The following is a 16,542-nucleotide window of genomic DNA, read 5'->3' as shown; positions in this document are numbered from 1 at the left end:
ACTCAGACCTTTTGGCCCCTGCACTTCCCTTTGAAAAGATTCTGGTCCCACTGATTTTCTTTCAATCTCCTGACCTTGTGAAGTGTGACCCCACCACCTGTCAGGGACAACAACAGTAAACACTCCTTCTTTCATATGTATTATTCTATGATCCACTTCTAACAAGTCAAGATTTACACTTATCTGAAGAAGTGAAATCATTTAGGTAGGTTTAACTATATAGGTTTCAGAAGAGCAGGGGAGTTTTTGAACTTAAGCAAAGAAATAAAATATTTTCCCATAAAAAGTATACAAACATAAAATTCACATGTATACAAAAGGAACATAAAAAAATTCAAAAGGAATTTCAGCATGATTTTATAGTGGAAATATCACAAGCTTTTCTTTCATGATTTACATGTATCTCCAGAGCCCTTTTAATGAAGCTATATATCAGTACAGTAAATAGCTGATAATCTTTTCTTTACATACATGTAAGATGGACTTTTATAAATACTATGCATAATAAAAGTACAAACCATCAATCTGATATTAGTCCAATTCATTTTAGAGCAATATATTTGCATTAAATTAGTCATAGTCACAGATAAATTGTTATTCACAAGTAGTGTCACCTAAACCTTGTTTTACACTAACTTAATAGGAAGTTTATATTACAATATGTTACCTCTGGTAAAACAATGTATTAACTGACACCAACCACTATAAAAATGAATTTATATTCAGTTTTTCTGCTGCAAAATAAAAGTGCATGTAAACAGAGTATTTTATTAATATTATACACCGTGAAAGCCATGCAGAGTTATTATTATGCTATATGGTAAAGGCTATGTGCAGATATATGCATGGTTACACTGGGAAAAATGCCTCTGTGGTAGTCAAAAAGCAAAGGTGTATCAGCAGGAAACTTAGAGCCTTTCTCTGAAGGTAGATGATCATTTTCAGGAGATGGTGGCAGTCAATCTCTTTTATTGTTTAAATGTTACAAGCAATTAAAATGGCCCACCTTTCCATTGGCTTTTTCTGAGGGATTTACCATTTGAACTTTATGCTTTGCTACATCTCAAGATTAAGGCTTAAATGGGAGCAAATTTTATATAATAAAATAGGGGAAATACCAGAATTACTATTTCTAGTCTTTACTGTAACAGCATTTTCACCAAAGGTAGCGACAAAAATTACTTTGGAAATTGCTCAAGCTGCTCCATTTACAGCAAAGAACAAAGTGCTTTCGAGAAGAAAACTGATTGCCTATTAATAGTCTCCTTTGGTGCACATGCCCTTTGATTAATGATCTCTCCTCCTGGAGAAGCTGGGCTGGGCACCGCAGGGGACAATGGAGCAATGGGGCTGTGCCCACAGCCCAGCACGGGTGTGCATCAGCTAGATGGGGCCACTGCCGGACTGCACAAGCACTGACCTGTTCGCACCTGTGATGGTTCCCAACTCCTTCCAGCCTATATAAAATTACTAATGTAACAATCATAAATGCTCACAACCAAGCTACTAAATAAGCTGACAGAGACTAATCAGTCTCAGTGAAGGCAGCAATCACTATAGATATTGGTGCAAATATCAACTGGGGTTAAGTCCGCAAGTTTTGCGTTTGCTGAATTCAGGTACCTAACAGTATCTGAAGTCTTTTTACACCACACGCTGACTTCAGCACTCCTCATTTCTGGGATTTGGATGTGTTTCTCCATGTCAGAGTGAAATAACCTCACATACTTTACAGCTTTCTAAAAATATGCAAATCAGTATTTGGAAAGTGTTTTCAGCTAGTGCATGGCTTTGGAATAATGGGAACTTGTGGGCCCAGGTGTAAGCCCTCATTCCATTGCAAACTGCTGAATAGCTGCTAATTCTGGCCTATTTGCAGGCATTTGCATTATGTCAAACACACAGTTTCAACAAAGAATCTCATATGCAATCACTTTTTTAGCTATAAAGCTTCTAATATAGGTACCTAAAGGAAATGAAAGTAGGAAGTTGTTCTAGCCAGAGTACATAATTCTGCGCTTCAGGGCCAATTTTTCCTTGGCTATTAATGTAAAATTTAGCTTGTATTTCTAGTCCTTGCAATACTTTAAAAAAGCTTACTTTGTTTTGTTGTTTGTTCAGTGTAAGCTTAAAATAAATCTCTGCTAATATTTTCTGTATTTTTCTTACTTTCTCACTTTTCTGATGTCTTTAAGAGAAACTGCTCATGTGTCTCTCTGCAACTGCTTTTCCTCGCTCTCAATGATATGCCAATAACAAATCTTACCTATCATCTTAAAAAAGAATTGGGGTTATTTTCACAAGCTGAAGGACAAATAGGGTATCCCAGGCTATCCAGGCTCCTTTTATCAATGGCAGTAGGCTGGGTATAATCAGTTTTGGTTCACTCCTGCTGAACACATAAAAATTCCTCCCTTATTTGACTACATTAATACTAAATTTTGCCACTGCTAATGACACATATGTCACTAGTCTTCCTTTTAGATCAAGGACTGAGGTCAATAACTTTAGCAGTGGCATTTATAGACAACTTCAGATTGGAACTGTCATCTCTTAGTCATGGGTTTCTCTTTACTAACTGCAATCATTTGCTGATTTTTTTCCCCCAACAGCATCAGTATACTGGGTTCACCTCACGTCCTCACATCCTTGTTTAGTCACAAGGCTACATATGTTACACATTTTTTGAGACAGTTTGCCATTTCAAGCAATCTCTGTCTGCTCAGCTCACTACATTAACTTTTCTCCCAGGTGGGCTGTTTTTGTTACTTTTAAAATGCTACCAGTAGAGTTTTAAGTCTGCTTTTTCAGAACTTCTTGAAGCATTGTTCATTTGTTCATTTCCTTTGATCAAAGCATATTTTCTACATTTTCCTCCTCTCCCCTATACTCTCTTCTCCTGTCTTTTCCTTGGGTGACAGAGGATTTGAAAAAGCACAAAGAAAAAAGTGCTATTTGTAGTAAATAATAAAGGGGGAAAGGAGGTGCAGAGAATGAGTTGTGGTTTTTTTTGATGTTTTGTTAGTTTGTTTTGGTTTTAATTCTTTTGGGTGTGTGTTTTTTTTTTTTTAAGGTAACTCACAAAACTTATAATGCTCAATCATGAAAAAATATTAAATGTCAACTACTTTCATAAAATTCTCCTTCTCAAAGCTGGTGGAAGATATTTCCTCTTTATACATCTAGTCAGTATATAAAGTGTTACATCTTTTAGTTTAAAAAATAAAACCTAAACATTTTCCCCTTGTTCTGCTGTTGCTCACAATAGTAAGCCTGCTGGAGCTTTCTTAGGACATATGAGCAATGGTTGGACAGTTGGTGTCTTAACTCTGCACTGTAGCTCCAGATATCTCTGCATGGAGCTGAATGAGCCATACCCAGAAAAAACACGGGACCTCATTTGTGTCCAATGAGTATGCCTTGTGGTTCAGACCAAAGCACTGGTATACTTTAAGCCCCAAAATGGGTACTTACCCTCCACTAAGAGACCTTTTAAAATTAGTTGTTTGCCTGCTGTTAGCTGACACACTTCCTTACTAGTTATAAAATCACCATTGAACACGTTAACTCTCACAATTTGCTTTCTCCATAGCTGCTCTCTCAGAGCAAATGTCACTATTCCTGTTAATCCACTGCCTTTTGCATCTGTTTGCAATTAAAAATTAAGGAAATATTTATTTGCTTTAATCCCATTCCCTGTCTGTTGCTCTTACAAAGGGTCCCTTTGAGTTTGCCGTGTCCTTGTCAGTAGGCAGCTCCAAGAATGTGTGCCGGCTGTTGATTTATGCCAAGTGATAAATTTACTGCTGGTTCTTGTACTTTGCTTCAAAATGCCAAACATCACCTTTGCCCAGCATGCATTCACCCCCAGATTGTGCAAACCTTTCTCTTCTCCCTTTATCAAATCTTCAAACATTGTACATCTGCTCTATAAGGCAGGTGAAGCAGCAGGCACAGATAATACTGAGTGCCTGGTTACTCAGAAGAGCTTTCTTCCAAACCTCAGAAACAGTGTGATCTCTCTCCAGAGTGAGGGACAGGTGTTTCACCTCTAAAACTCTCACAAAATTCCTTGTTTTCACCTTTGTTTTGCACAACTTGTTTAACAGTGTATCGCTCAAGGGCTTTTTATTTTAGTGTGATACAGCTTTCTGCAAATTACTATGATATGCTTTAAAGATTAATTCCATCTACCCAAGTTAAACAGAAATATTTAAACAACCAAGTATTCAGATCTAGCTCTGGTCAAAAAGGAAGCTATTTTCAGACTGATATTCCTGGACTTTGCTTTCCTGCAGATACTGAATTATAAGCTATTAAAACCCTCTTCATTTCTCAATCATTGTTACAAAGGTCTAAAGCACAGCTTTTGAATCTTACCCTGTTCTTCTACTAATTGTTTCTTGAATTAGTTCTTCTTGTAGCATCATACATGGCTCACTTATCAATCAGCACTCTCACAGGTCTGAACATTTCTGGAAGACCTCAACTCAGCTGTGCAGCCTTAATTAAATGTGAACCTGTGTGAAAAACAACCGGGGATCCTCACTGTCTCACACCAGAGCCTCGCAAAAGTCCAAATTCCTCTGCACTTGATGAATCCCAGAAGTTCAAAAATGTGAAAAACTCCTGGCAGAAGGCAAGATGATAGAAGTAGAGAAATGAAAGGAAAAATGTAAACAAAACAACAACAGCAAAAAGACAAGAAAAAGACAGACTGGTGGAAGCATGGGGAAAATGGATAAAGCAACAGAAGTTAAGGGGAAAACCGCTGAAAGGAAGAGACAAGAAAACCTCTTACTCCAATAGTCTACAGAGTTTTTACTTGAACAGCAGATTTTTGTAAGAATGGTGTTGTTAAGAATACTACACTACAGAAAAGCTAACAAAAATTTAAGTACCTGTTGCCATCAGGGGTTTTAAAAGTTTCTATTTATGACAGGTGCATGATGTAAGTGCACAGCTTCATAAATCATGTAATACATGGCTATTTCTAATTAATGCTGTTTGCAAAAATGTCGGAAAATAGTGTGATACTTCTATTTCTTTCTCCTAAATGAATCACTGATAATGCTCTCAAATTGCAACTAACACCATGTTTATTCTGTGAAACTGGCAAAAATAATGAAGACAGTGAGGCTACATCTGACTACATGTGCAAAGTGCAGGGCACATAATCACGTATCAGATAGACACTTGATTGCTTGGACATGGGACTAAACTAGCATCATACCCATAAGCAGCCAACCACAGCACTTAAGTTCAACACTGCTATGCGCTGTCAAGGAAAGATTAAGGTATGAATACACCTTTGATCCTCCAACATAGTTGAAAGCCTTGCACATCGCCTGCATGCTCTGTATTTTGAAATGCATGACAAAATGGACATAAACTTCCAAGTCAATCAGTAGGATGCAATTAAAAATCTGCATTTTTATGCCTGAGAGTATCACTGAGTAGAGCTCACAAGAGGCTATTTTCAGACCACAAGCATTATTACCACCAATGCCTCTAAATATAGGTACCTTTTAGAATGTATTAATCCTTTCATGAAAGCAACATCTGCTTGAAATAGTTTACCTTAGCAACTTATGCTCAGTAGGTGAGGCTTCTACACTATTATACCTCTGACACCAATGCTAAGTCTAAACAAGCTCACTGACAGCACACTGGTGTGTTAGCCTGAGATCAAAACTTGCCTTGTGTGCATCATTTCCTAATACAGTCCACAACAAAACCAAAAGATATATTACGTGCACTTGACTCTGCTCTGGGCGAGCACCCCTATAGTGATCAGCCACCATCTCCACACATCTAACTAGATCAAAGCTATCAGAAACAGTAACCTTTCTTGAAAACTTGGTTAAAAAGAAACTCCATATTCTGTGGACATACCAGTATTTTTTCTATTTGCTTTTTTTTTTTTTTAAACCTCAAGGAAAATAGCAACCATAAAAATCTGTAATGTAAACACAGGTACAGAAACAATTCCTCATGGGTTATATTTACCATTCACCTCAAAAAAAGAGTAATGCTAAAATTTGAATTGCATGAAATAATCTAATTCTGTACTTTTTAGTGATCTTCACATGATGCATCTACGTCTCTATAGTTTTCTACAGCTTCTCATATTCTACATATTTAAAAAAAAACTGCTTCCCTCCTTTATTGCAACAGTAAACATATTCCTCTCCTATTTCTTATAAAACTGAAAATATACGGCAAAAAGTGCCATCAGATTCTAACCTTGACTGCTCTCCATATATAAAGCTATACTCCCCAATCCTTTATTTTACAGTAAGCAAACACACTATCTTTTTTAATTTTACCTTTTTATGTATCTTTAGTCTTACATTAATCCAAGTTGGGTTTTTTTGGTCACTTACAGCAGCATGTATTTTAATATTGTTGTTATAGTTAGATTTCAGGAAAATATTGACAACAAAAACAAACTTAAATTGCTCTTTGCAACCATATTTTAAATGTTATTAGGGAAAAATTTCTATTTTAATTTCTTTCATACCAAGATTCATAGCTTAACCACTGAATGCCACCATTAACACATCTACGTCTGTGATTTATTTCTTCCCAACTATGGTAAGTTCAACTGTCTTGTCACTGAAATTTCATTGAAAGCATTTTAAAGAGAATAATGGAGTATGTTGAGTTGGAAGGGGCCCAAAAGGATCACTGAGTCCAAATCCCAGGTTGTGAAAATAATAATTTAATATGATAGGTGGCTTTCAAATAGTTAACAGATACTATATGCTGTAACCTGCAATATAAAGTATTTGCTGAAGAGGTTTTAAATCCTAAATAGAGTCTTTAAGCACTGAATTAAATATTTATATATAATTTACAGAATTAAATTAATTTTCAAATGCTACACCTAATACTGTGAAGACGACCTCCCCTAACACCACCATGTGTTTCTCATCACCTGCATTAAGGCATTTTTGGAATTACTGGGAAGCCATCCTCCTTTTTCTTGCAAGAGAGAGATTCAGTTTGACTTGTGCTACATGGACAGTTTCAGCTATATATGCAGGGTGACAGCTATAATAATTATATACCGCTATCATTTTGGGGCTAATTAATACCTTAATAGAAGAGAACTTCCATCCTTCAGGACACACATTGTAACACACACAGTCATTTCCTTTCACCTGTCTAGACTGGACTTGGATTTAATTTCTATAACAGTACGTAGACATACCATCTTCATCTGTCTGGATAATGGTCTCTTCACTTTCCTTCCTCCCTTCTGGGTTGGTTAAGATCATTTTGAGGCTGACATTCGTGTAGGGAGGCAGGTGATCCACAACATGCTGGGGTGCTTTAGGGTCCATGTCCAAGCAGTCCGCCTTGCTCTCATTGTGTCTGCAGAAGTAGTGGTAGCATATAGTGACATTGAAAGTGTGGCAGCGAGTGATGTTGTAACCCAGAGATTCCCAATCCACAGCAATGTGTCTGGCCTGTATCTCAGCAATCTTCAAAGTTTTCGGTGTTCTCATAGGTTCTAGAAAACAGAGTATAGTAAAGAAAAACATCATTAACATTCTTCATCCTTGCACTGAACTGTAGCTGGTAGATGACACCTCTGGAACATGAAAGTAAAGGAGGTACCCAACAAATACGGACTCATTACTAGAAGTTATCATCCTTTGTACAGGTACCCTGAAGTGAAAAGTAACTGACAGTCTTTTTTTACTTCATTCTTCTCTGGCCTCTCTTTGCAGGCTTCAATCAGTGATTAAGACTTAGCAACAGTGAGAAAAAGAACTGTTAATTAGCAGATGCAAGAAAAGCGACCAAAAGGCTACCCAGCTGTCACTGCTGGCTTCCCTTCTTGAATGCCCCCTTACCAGTTTTTTCTTCACCTCTGTAAATTATGTAACACATCACAGTGGTAAAGAGTCAACAACTGTACTCTGATTTATCATGCCATCAAGCAATGCTGTATACTAATTATACTAATTACCTTACTGAGCTAGCAGTTACAAAAGTCATGCAGATATTAATTATTGTTTATTATGTAGTAATTAAGTTATTCATTCAAGCAAACCCCCTTAGAAATAGTACAAAAAGTGCTTCTGGATATGTACTTGCATCCTGCTTCTTTTTGATCCCCAAAACTTTGCCTCTACATTGCTCTGAACGGATATCTCTGACCTGCTACCCAAGCTCAGCTGCTCTCCACACATGCAGTTCCACCAGCAGAGTACGAGATGCTCCCCAAGCTGTCACCAATGTTTCATTATCTCCCTAGTGCATTCATTCCTCATGCAAGGCTAACTTTTATCATTAAACTTAATTAAAATTATTACACAATGAAAATCATGACCATGACTATATATACTACAGTTTCACTGGAAATATAGCAAGGGTTCTTTATACCCTGATAATACATCTTTCTTCATCAGAGAAAATAAAGCCTGCTGTAGGTACAGCTTCAGCCTTGTATTCTTGCTGGTGTAAGGTAGAGAGTCAAGATTGTTCAAGGAAATGAAATACAGGATTTCTTTTTCTGGGCATAACAGTTCTTTGTAACTTGCATTTATGCAACTACTGTCCCAAACAGGCTAACAACCTGCCAAAAGCACAGATGGTATATTGAAATAAGGAAATGTGAATCAGTGTAATCTATTCAGCATGCAGTTTGTCAGACAAACTGCAAACATTTAGTTTCAAACATCAAAACAATCAAATTCTAAATATAACATAAAGGTATCCCTAGTAACATGATGAGTGTTGAGGATTAAAAAAAGTGCTATTTGTTTCCATGATCTGTTCCCTTTCTGGATTTTGAAAAAGCATGTTCTCTTTGCCCTTAAATGTTGATTTATCATATACATGGTGAAAAATACAAATGAGTAAGTAGAAATCCTGAGCAGTAGCTTTCTCAACATAATGTACACTGTAACAACAGAGATGTGAATCTGAAAGATGGCATTGAAAAGGTCCTTGAGAGATAAGACACTTGAAGAGAAGGTAAAAAAAAAGGGGGCTTATAGAGTAAACAATGGCTGGTGCTTTAGCAAGTACAGACAAGTCTGAGGCAGTCAAAAAAAGACAAAAAAAGGGGGCAGCAACACAGCACAGCTACTGAAATTGCTGGCAGGAGTCTCCAAGGAATCAGTATTTTCATTTTAATAATTTCCTTTTTTTTTACTAACCTAGGTTTTGTCTCAATCACCTCACAGCAGAGACGGAATTCAAACCTGAACTTAAAATTTATTGGAGCCTCTAATATAAACACAACATAATACATGTTGTCTAGTCATGAAGGTTGAACCTGTTAATGTCTGAAGCTGAGTAATCAGTAAAAGAAAATTCAGTCAATTTTCATCTTGCTTCTTTCATGACAAGACTTAAACTGCATTCACACTATGCACTTTCAAAAGAGAAGAAAAAATAAAAGCTTTGTTAATCTTAAAGAAACATTATTTTAGAATTCTATGCAAATTTTACAAGTGTGTTACAGTATCAGAAGAGATACTGAAAAGCATCCTTTATTCACCTGTCAAAAAGGAAAGAATGAAAGACAGAGTGTGATCTCACTTTCTCACAACTATTCCGTTCTTTGGCAGAAATTAAACTTCTGCAACATTGAGATGGTAATTAAAGTCTGCAGAGTCTCTCAACAGCTTTGGTAAACTCTGCCAACTGTCCCACTGCTCCTAAAATGATGCTTTAAAAACACAATTTTACTCTTGCTTCTGGGCAACATTCATCTCGGGCTCTCCAGAGGTAAAGACCAATTGTTTTAAACTACCACACCACAAAACCTCCATCTGTAACACCTTAGTAGAAAGCAATTTTCAAATAATTATTTTTCTCAGATAAAGCACCATTGAAATTTTGAGTAGGCTTCCCAAAAATCTCTGCATTTCATTAAGAGCAACTGTCTTGATGAGGGCAAAAAGAACTGTTCGTCTTCCATTTCTCCCTTTTCCCATTACACATTAAGATCTGTGTTTCACAAAAACACTTCCTTAATGCTACTGGGATTTAATTTCAATTTATGCGTTCACTTCTGACCTCCGGATACTTTTTCAGCGCTACTAATCCTGGGAAATCAATTCACATCTTGTCTTTCCAGTTGCAGTTTTCCCACCTTTTTCTTTCAGTCACATCTAGAACTTTTATTCAAAACGCATGGACATTCAAACAAATGACTCTCACTTCTTGCTGAATAACTCACGTCAAATTTGTACTCTATGTCAAAGAGGGAAGAAATAAGGGTCTCAAAATATCTGTTCCTTCCTTATCCTATCAGCTGAAATTTCAATAATAATGGCAGAAAGCACTTAATATTTTCCAAACATTAATCTACTAATTACCCCTATGAGACAGGTAAATGGTGTTAATCCTTTTCTGCAAGGAGACACAAAAAGGTTAATAGCTTGTTCAAAGCTACAAAGTGATTTACTGCCAGGGCTATAAGAAAACCGAATGCTACCCAGCTCCCAGGTCACCGGTGTTCTGGCCACCACATTGCATCAGCCAGCAGCAGCAGCAGCAGTTTATTTGCCGATGTTTCCATTAAAACGCTAACTCCACTGCTCACTTCTAAGGGGGCTTTTTTTTTGGGGGGGGGGGGGGTATTTTTTTTATTTTTGGGGTTTGTTTTTTTTTTTGGTTGCTGGTGGTGGTTTTTTGTTTTTTTTTTGAGTAACTCTGACAAAGCGGAACATGGCCAGACACTAAGTGAATAGCTGAGCATAAGGACAAGTTATTTAAAAAACATAAGGACAAGTTATTTAAAAAACAACAGTTTGGCTTATTCATTTCGAAAGATTTCTTGATTGAGAGCTTCAAATTTGAGTTAAACTGCATATTATTTTGCACCAGATCTTGTATTTAAAATGAAAATTTTAGGGAGGAGGTATTCATAATTTATTTCTTCAAGCCTTTTTCTCCAGCAGAAAATATGTCTGAGATGGGAGAAAATTCCTTTTGGTGATAGCAGAAAGTACTCAGGGCTTCTGCTGTTACAGGAAATTCAATATCCTGTGACTGTATCAAGCTCTTAAGACAGCTTCTGCCAGTCCGGATATTCACATCTTCAAACAGATATATGGCAGTAAGGCATAGGGAGGATTTGGTGGTGGTGATGGCAGGGTGGCTTTAGATCTTCCCAGGCCTCACTGTTGGTGGCAGGCTCCCTTCTGTCAGACCCTTCCTGCATATAGGCTGCTACTACAACCTGTGCTCCATTCCCCTCTCTGCTTATGGCCAGCTTCTCTCTCTACCCTTTGCTTTCAATGCCTAGCAATACCCAGCTCTGTTATCTTCTTCCTCCTCCTCACCCTCCCTTTATCTCTGGCAAACAAATACTACCAAGTGCCTATTGCCTCATCATCCAATCTGACTGTTTTTATGCTAACTGAACCAATTAAAACCAGAGGCATTGGGAGACTATAAAAAAAATAAAACCCCCAGAATAATGAAAAAGATCTCTATACTAGCACAGATTACTAAGTCTTCATTCCTTACCCAGGAATCATGCTAAATAAAAGAATTATAAGCACATGGAACTCACTCGCAACAATTTATGGATCAAGAAGATTTAACCCAACTTTACGGGATAAAACAAAGAACAGCTTTAGTAATTCTCCAAAGATTAATAATCCACAGGTAGATGGCAAAAGAGACAGAACCTGTTGACCCCATACCACCTCTCAACTGCAGGAAGATTTAATAAGACACTCCAGATAACAGATAAAATTAAATTCAATTTCTTTAGTGCTTGATAAGCAACACGTGATCTGACAGGTCAGTATCAGAGCCTCTTTGTAGAATTTATACAGATATGGCAGTGAAAACAAAAGCCTTCACAGTTTCAGAACCAGCAACTTTGGGATCCCTATCCTGCTCCCACCTAACTCCTTCGGGTACAGCATTACACTGACTTTAAATTTCTGCTTTAACCACACTGACTGAAATTCATAACCAGTTTAAGAGTGACCCAGGTTCCCTTCATTGGTGACACAGGAGGCAAAAAGTAACTGGACATGGTGTGAGATAATGCAGAAATCTGGATAAGGTTTGAGGATACTGCAGAGAGATGTGGGGCTTATATAAAATAAAAACTCTGACATTCAAAAGCAAATGTGTGATAATTATTAAAGTAGTAGAGTAACTTTGGCTTAAGATAGTATCCTCATAATTTAAAACATGGTGTATCTTGCAGGGGCTCTCTTAATTATCTTGCCTTGCAGTTTTGCAAAGCAAAAACCAAACCAAACAAAAATGACATAGAATCCTCAATCTGAACAGTCATTGAACAGCCCCAGACTTTTCATCTATGAGAACATGAGTCTCTCTGTCCTGTGGCTTCTGACCTTTCCAAGATGGGTCTCTTCTTGGCATGCGGGAAATAAAAAGAGGATTATTCTAAGATGTCACTGTGGCTCCTGCTGCTTCCTTCGTTCATACAAGGTGCTACAACTAAAATGTTTCCAAAACAAAACAAACAAACAAACAAATGAAGACTTAATGTTATAGTCCTGCTGCTGTAAAGAATTCTTCAATTCTAAATACAATTTAAAAAGACTCCTGATAAGAGCATGGAAGAATGACATAAGTGAAAAACACTGGAGGAAGTGCAACCCAAACCAGACCAGAGCTATCAAATGTGCAGAAAGAAACTTATAGACAACGGTTTCTGGCTTTCTCATTTCAGTTGCATTACTCTCAATAATTACATTTTTCATTAGCAGACAATGAATCACATAGAAAGGTTTCATATATAGAATCATAGAATAGTTAGGGTTGGAAAGGACCTTAAGATCATCTAGTTCCAACCCCCTGACATGGGCAGGGACACCTCACACTAAACCATCTCACCCAAGGCTCTATCCAACCTGGCCTTGAACACCACCAGGGATGGAGCATTCACAGCTTCCCTGGGCAACCTATTCCTGTGCCTCACCAACCTAACAGGAAAGAACTTCTTCCTTTTATCCAATCTAAACTTCCCCTGTTTAAGTTTGAACCCGTTACCCCTAGTCCTGTCACTACAGTCCCTAATGAAGAGTCCCTCCTCAGCATCCCTACAGCCCCCCTTCAAATACTGGAAGGCTGCTACGAGGTCTCCACGCAGCCTTCTCTTTTCCAGGCTGAATAGCCCCAACTTTCTCAGCCTATCTTCATATGGGAGGTGCTCCAGTCCCCTGATCATCCTCGTGGCCATCCTCTGGACTTGTTCCAACAGTTCCATGTCATTTTTATGTTGAGGACACCAGGGCTGCACACAATACTCCAAGTGAGGTCTCACAAGAGCAGAGTAAAGGGTCAGGATCACCTCCTTCGACCTGCTGGTCACGCTCCTTTTGATGCAGCCCAGGATACAGTTGGCTTTCTGGGCTGCGAGCGCACACTGAAGCCAGCTCATGTTCGTTTTCTCATTGACCAACACCCCCAAGTCCTTGTCTGCAGGGCTCCTCTGAATCTCTTCTTTGCCCAATGTGTAGCTGTGCCTGGGATTGCTCTGACCCAGGTGTAGGACCTTGCAGTTGGCATGGTTAAACTTCATGAGGTTGGCATCAGCCCACCTCACAAGTGTGTCAAGGTCCCTCTGGATGGCATTCCTTCCCTCCAGCGTATCAACCGAACCACACAGCTTGGTGTCATCGGCAAACTTGCTGAGGGCGCACTCAATCCCACTGTCCATGTCAGCAACAAAGATGTTGAACAAGACCGGCCCCAACACCGATCCCTGAGGGACACCACTCATTACTGGTCTCCAGCCGGACATTGAGCCATTGACCACAACTCTTTGTGTGCGGCCATCCAGCCAGTTCTTTATCCACCGAGTGGTCCATCCATCAAATTGATGTCTCTCCAATTTAGAGACAAGGATGTAATGTGGGAGAGTGTCGAATGCTTTGCACAAGTCCAGGTAGATGACATCAACTGCTCTACCCCATCCATCAGTTCTGTAGCCCCATCACAGAAGGCCACCAAGTTGGTCAGGCAGGATTTCCCCTTAGTGAAGCCATGCTGGCTGTCACCAAGCACCTTGTTGTTTTTCATGTGCCTTAGCATGCCTTCCAGGAGAATCTGCTCCAAGACTTTGCCAGGCATAGAGGTGAGACTGACTGCTCTGTAATACCCTGGGTCACCCGCTTTCCCTGTCTTGAAAATGGGGGTTATATTTCCCTTTTTCCAGTCATCAGGAACTTCACCTGATTGCCATATTTTTTCAAATGTCATGGACGGTGGCTTAGCAACTTCATTCACCAGCTCCTTCAGGACCCGCGGATGGATTTCATCAGGTCCCATGGACTTGTGCATGTTCAGATTTTTAAGATGGTCTTGAACCAGTTCCTCTCCTACAGTGGGCCCAAGGTCTCTTCATTCTCACAGTCCCTGCGTCTGCCTTCCAAGACTCAGGTGGTGTGTTCAGAGCATTTGCCAGTGAAGACTGAGGCAAAGAAGTCATTAAGAACCTCAGCTTTCTCCAACTGTAGGGTACCCAGTTCTCACGATAGCTTATGGAGAGGGCCTACGTTGTCCCTAGTCTGTCTTTTATTTGCAATGTAACTATAGAATCCTTTTCTGTTATCTTTCACATCCCTGTTGGTATATAGATACTAGGTTCCCTCACATTGTAAAATTGGTTAAGATTGTTATATATACAAGTGTATTACTCATTGAAAAGGATTGAAGTTATACATTTCAACAGACAGCCAAATCCTGAACAAGAACTACGTGCATTGACTATGATCACATCTGCACTTCAGTGAGTGATACGCTACATGTCCAAGGAGCCTCCTATAATTATGTTATGAACAAAGCTAACAAAAATCCTTAGATACCATGAACTGTTCTAGAATATTCATGATGAAATCCCTGTGTTTTGAGGATTATTAATCTACAATTCCCCAAAAATTTAGTTCAGACTAACTCCCAATAACTCCATTATTTAACAATATGTTGGTACTTCAGGAAGACCTGATTTATTCAGACATCCCAAGAATGCCATGAATTCCATTCTCATTTCCTTGCATCATACTGTCTTTATGACAGAATAATTCTTGTAACTTCTAATCAAGTTTCTTGTTTTTCACATTCATGTAGTTCATGAACTGCTTAACTTTAGCCAGGGACTCTTTCCTACCTATTTATGTTTATTTCAAGTCAAACACACACAGCATCACACTACCAACTGGATTGATACAGACTTTTCACATATTATTGGAATAAGTTATTATTCTGGGTATTCCAAACGTTGTAGTATCTGCATTCCATCATACTCAGAATATATAAAAGCCAGGCTGTCTTGTACGTAAATACAGGTTTTGTTTGTTTTGGCTTTTTTTTTTTTTTGTTCATATCTTGTTCCATGTCATCAGTTTAGAGGCCTGACTTCAGGCAGCCAAATCTGAAAACTTGGGCACTCAATCTTTTTAAACTTAGAAGCATGAATACAGTGCGATCATGAAAGAGAAATCAAAGTTGGCAGAATTTGTACAATTTGAAGTAATTTCAGCAGTCTGACATAAAATGAAAAATTAACAGGTACATATTTCCGCAATAAAAATCTAAGGCATTACCCTGCATCTCCTTTCTCAGATGTGTAACACATAGAGAATACAAAACAAATATAAATGCAAACACAAAAAGAGTCCACTTTATGTGTACTAGTATGTCCATCTTCTCACTGCATGAAATATGAACCCAGAATAAATGAAACAATGGCATTTATACTGTACCAGCACTACAGATTTATTATGTTTCAAATGAAGGTTAAAATGCAATTGCATGAAAATCTATGAGCTTTTTCTCTTCTCACTTCATGTAGCAACTGACTTATTAAGCCAGCTTACAAATTTCTTATTGACCACATACCTCAGGGAGCTGAAGAAAACATCTGAATTATTACATAGATAATCAGCTGTATTACACTGGTTTCAGTAGCAATGAGGGGATATTCTATATATTTTACGATGTGCCTTTTTGGATGCAAAGCATAGCTGTCCTTGCTTCAGAGTAGAGATGAATAAAACTCCACTACTGACAATTATTTGTCCATTCCCTCTTGGTAGTATGTTTATCCTATTGCCTCCATGCATGATCAACAGTTTGTGCATCCTTAGCATGTAATCAATAGCTGTGAAGTCTCGTATTAGCTTTAGAGATTAGACATCCCTTGATAATAAATTCCGTTGAATTGATTTCTTCAGTTTCGCTTAGCTGCAGAAATCCACTTTTTTCCTGCTCTCCTCCCGCCCCCCTCCCCCCGCTCCCCAGTCTAAATTAAAAGGAGATATATAGTGTAGGAGAAGAGAGCAAAAGCTGGCATGACCTTTTTAAGCTCATTCCTCCAGATGAACAAAACGTGGTGATGTAAAACATGAATCAGCAGGTCAACAAGAATCAGACTGCAAGAGTAAACACAGGCAAATCCTAGCATTACAAAATTCCTACGAATTCCAGGACTGCAGTGGTGAAGTTTGCACGAAGTATATTACAAAATTAACAGTGATGGGGAAAGAAAATGAACTTATGACTTACGTATTAGTGGCATGAATA

General features: G+C 38.4%; 1 protein-coding gene across 10 annotated transcripts in view; it reads right to left on the bottom strand.

The window, feature by feature from the left end:
- The window catches only part of PTPRK (protein tyrosine phosphatase receptor type K), a 400,889-nt gene that overhangs the window by 89,006 nt on the left and 295,341 nt on the right, over window positions 1-16,542 (bottom strand). For all 10 annotated transcript variants that reach the window (XM_061474956.1, XM_061474957.1, XM_061474958.1 and 7 more), the window contains exon 8: window positions 7,217-7,519. In XM_061474956.1, coding sequence (XP_061330940.1) covers window positions 7,217-7,519 — 303 coding nt within the window. The remainder of the gene's footprint in view (window positions 1-7,216; window positions 7,520-16,542) is intronic.

Source organism: Pezoporus flaviventris, unplaced genomic scaffold, assembly GCF_033815535.1.
Source record: "Pezoporus flaviventris isolate CSIRO_AGI_PZ_B2104156 unplaced genomic scaffold, CSIRO_AGI_Pfla_v1 ptg000081l, whole genome shotgun sequence".
NCBI classification, from domain to species: domain Eukaryota; kingdom Metazoa; phylum Chordata; class Aves; order Psittaciformes; family Psittacidae; genus Pezoporus; species Pezoporus flaviventris.
This window is presented reverse-complemented; position numbering and strand designations above follow the sequence as displayed.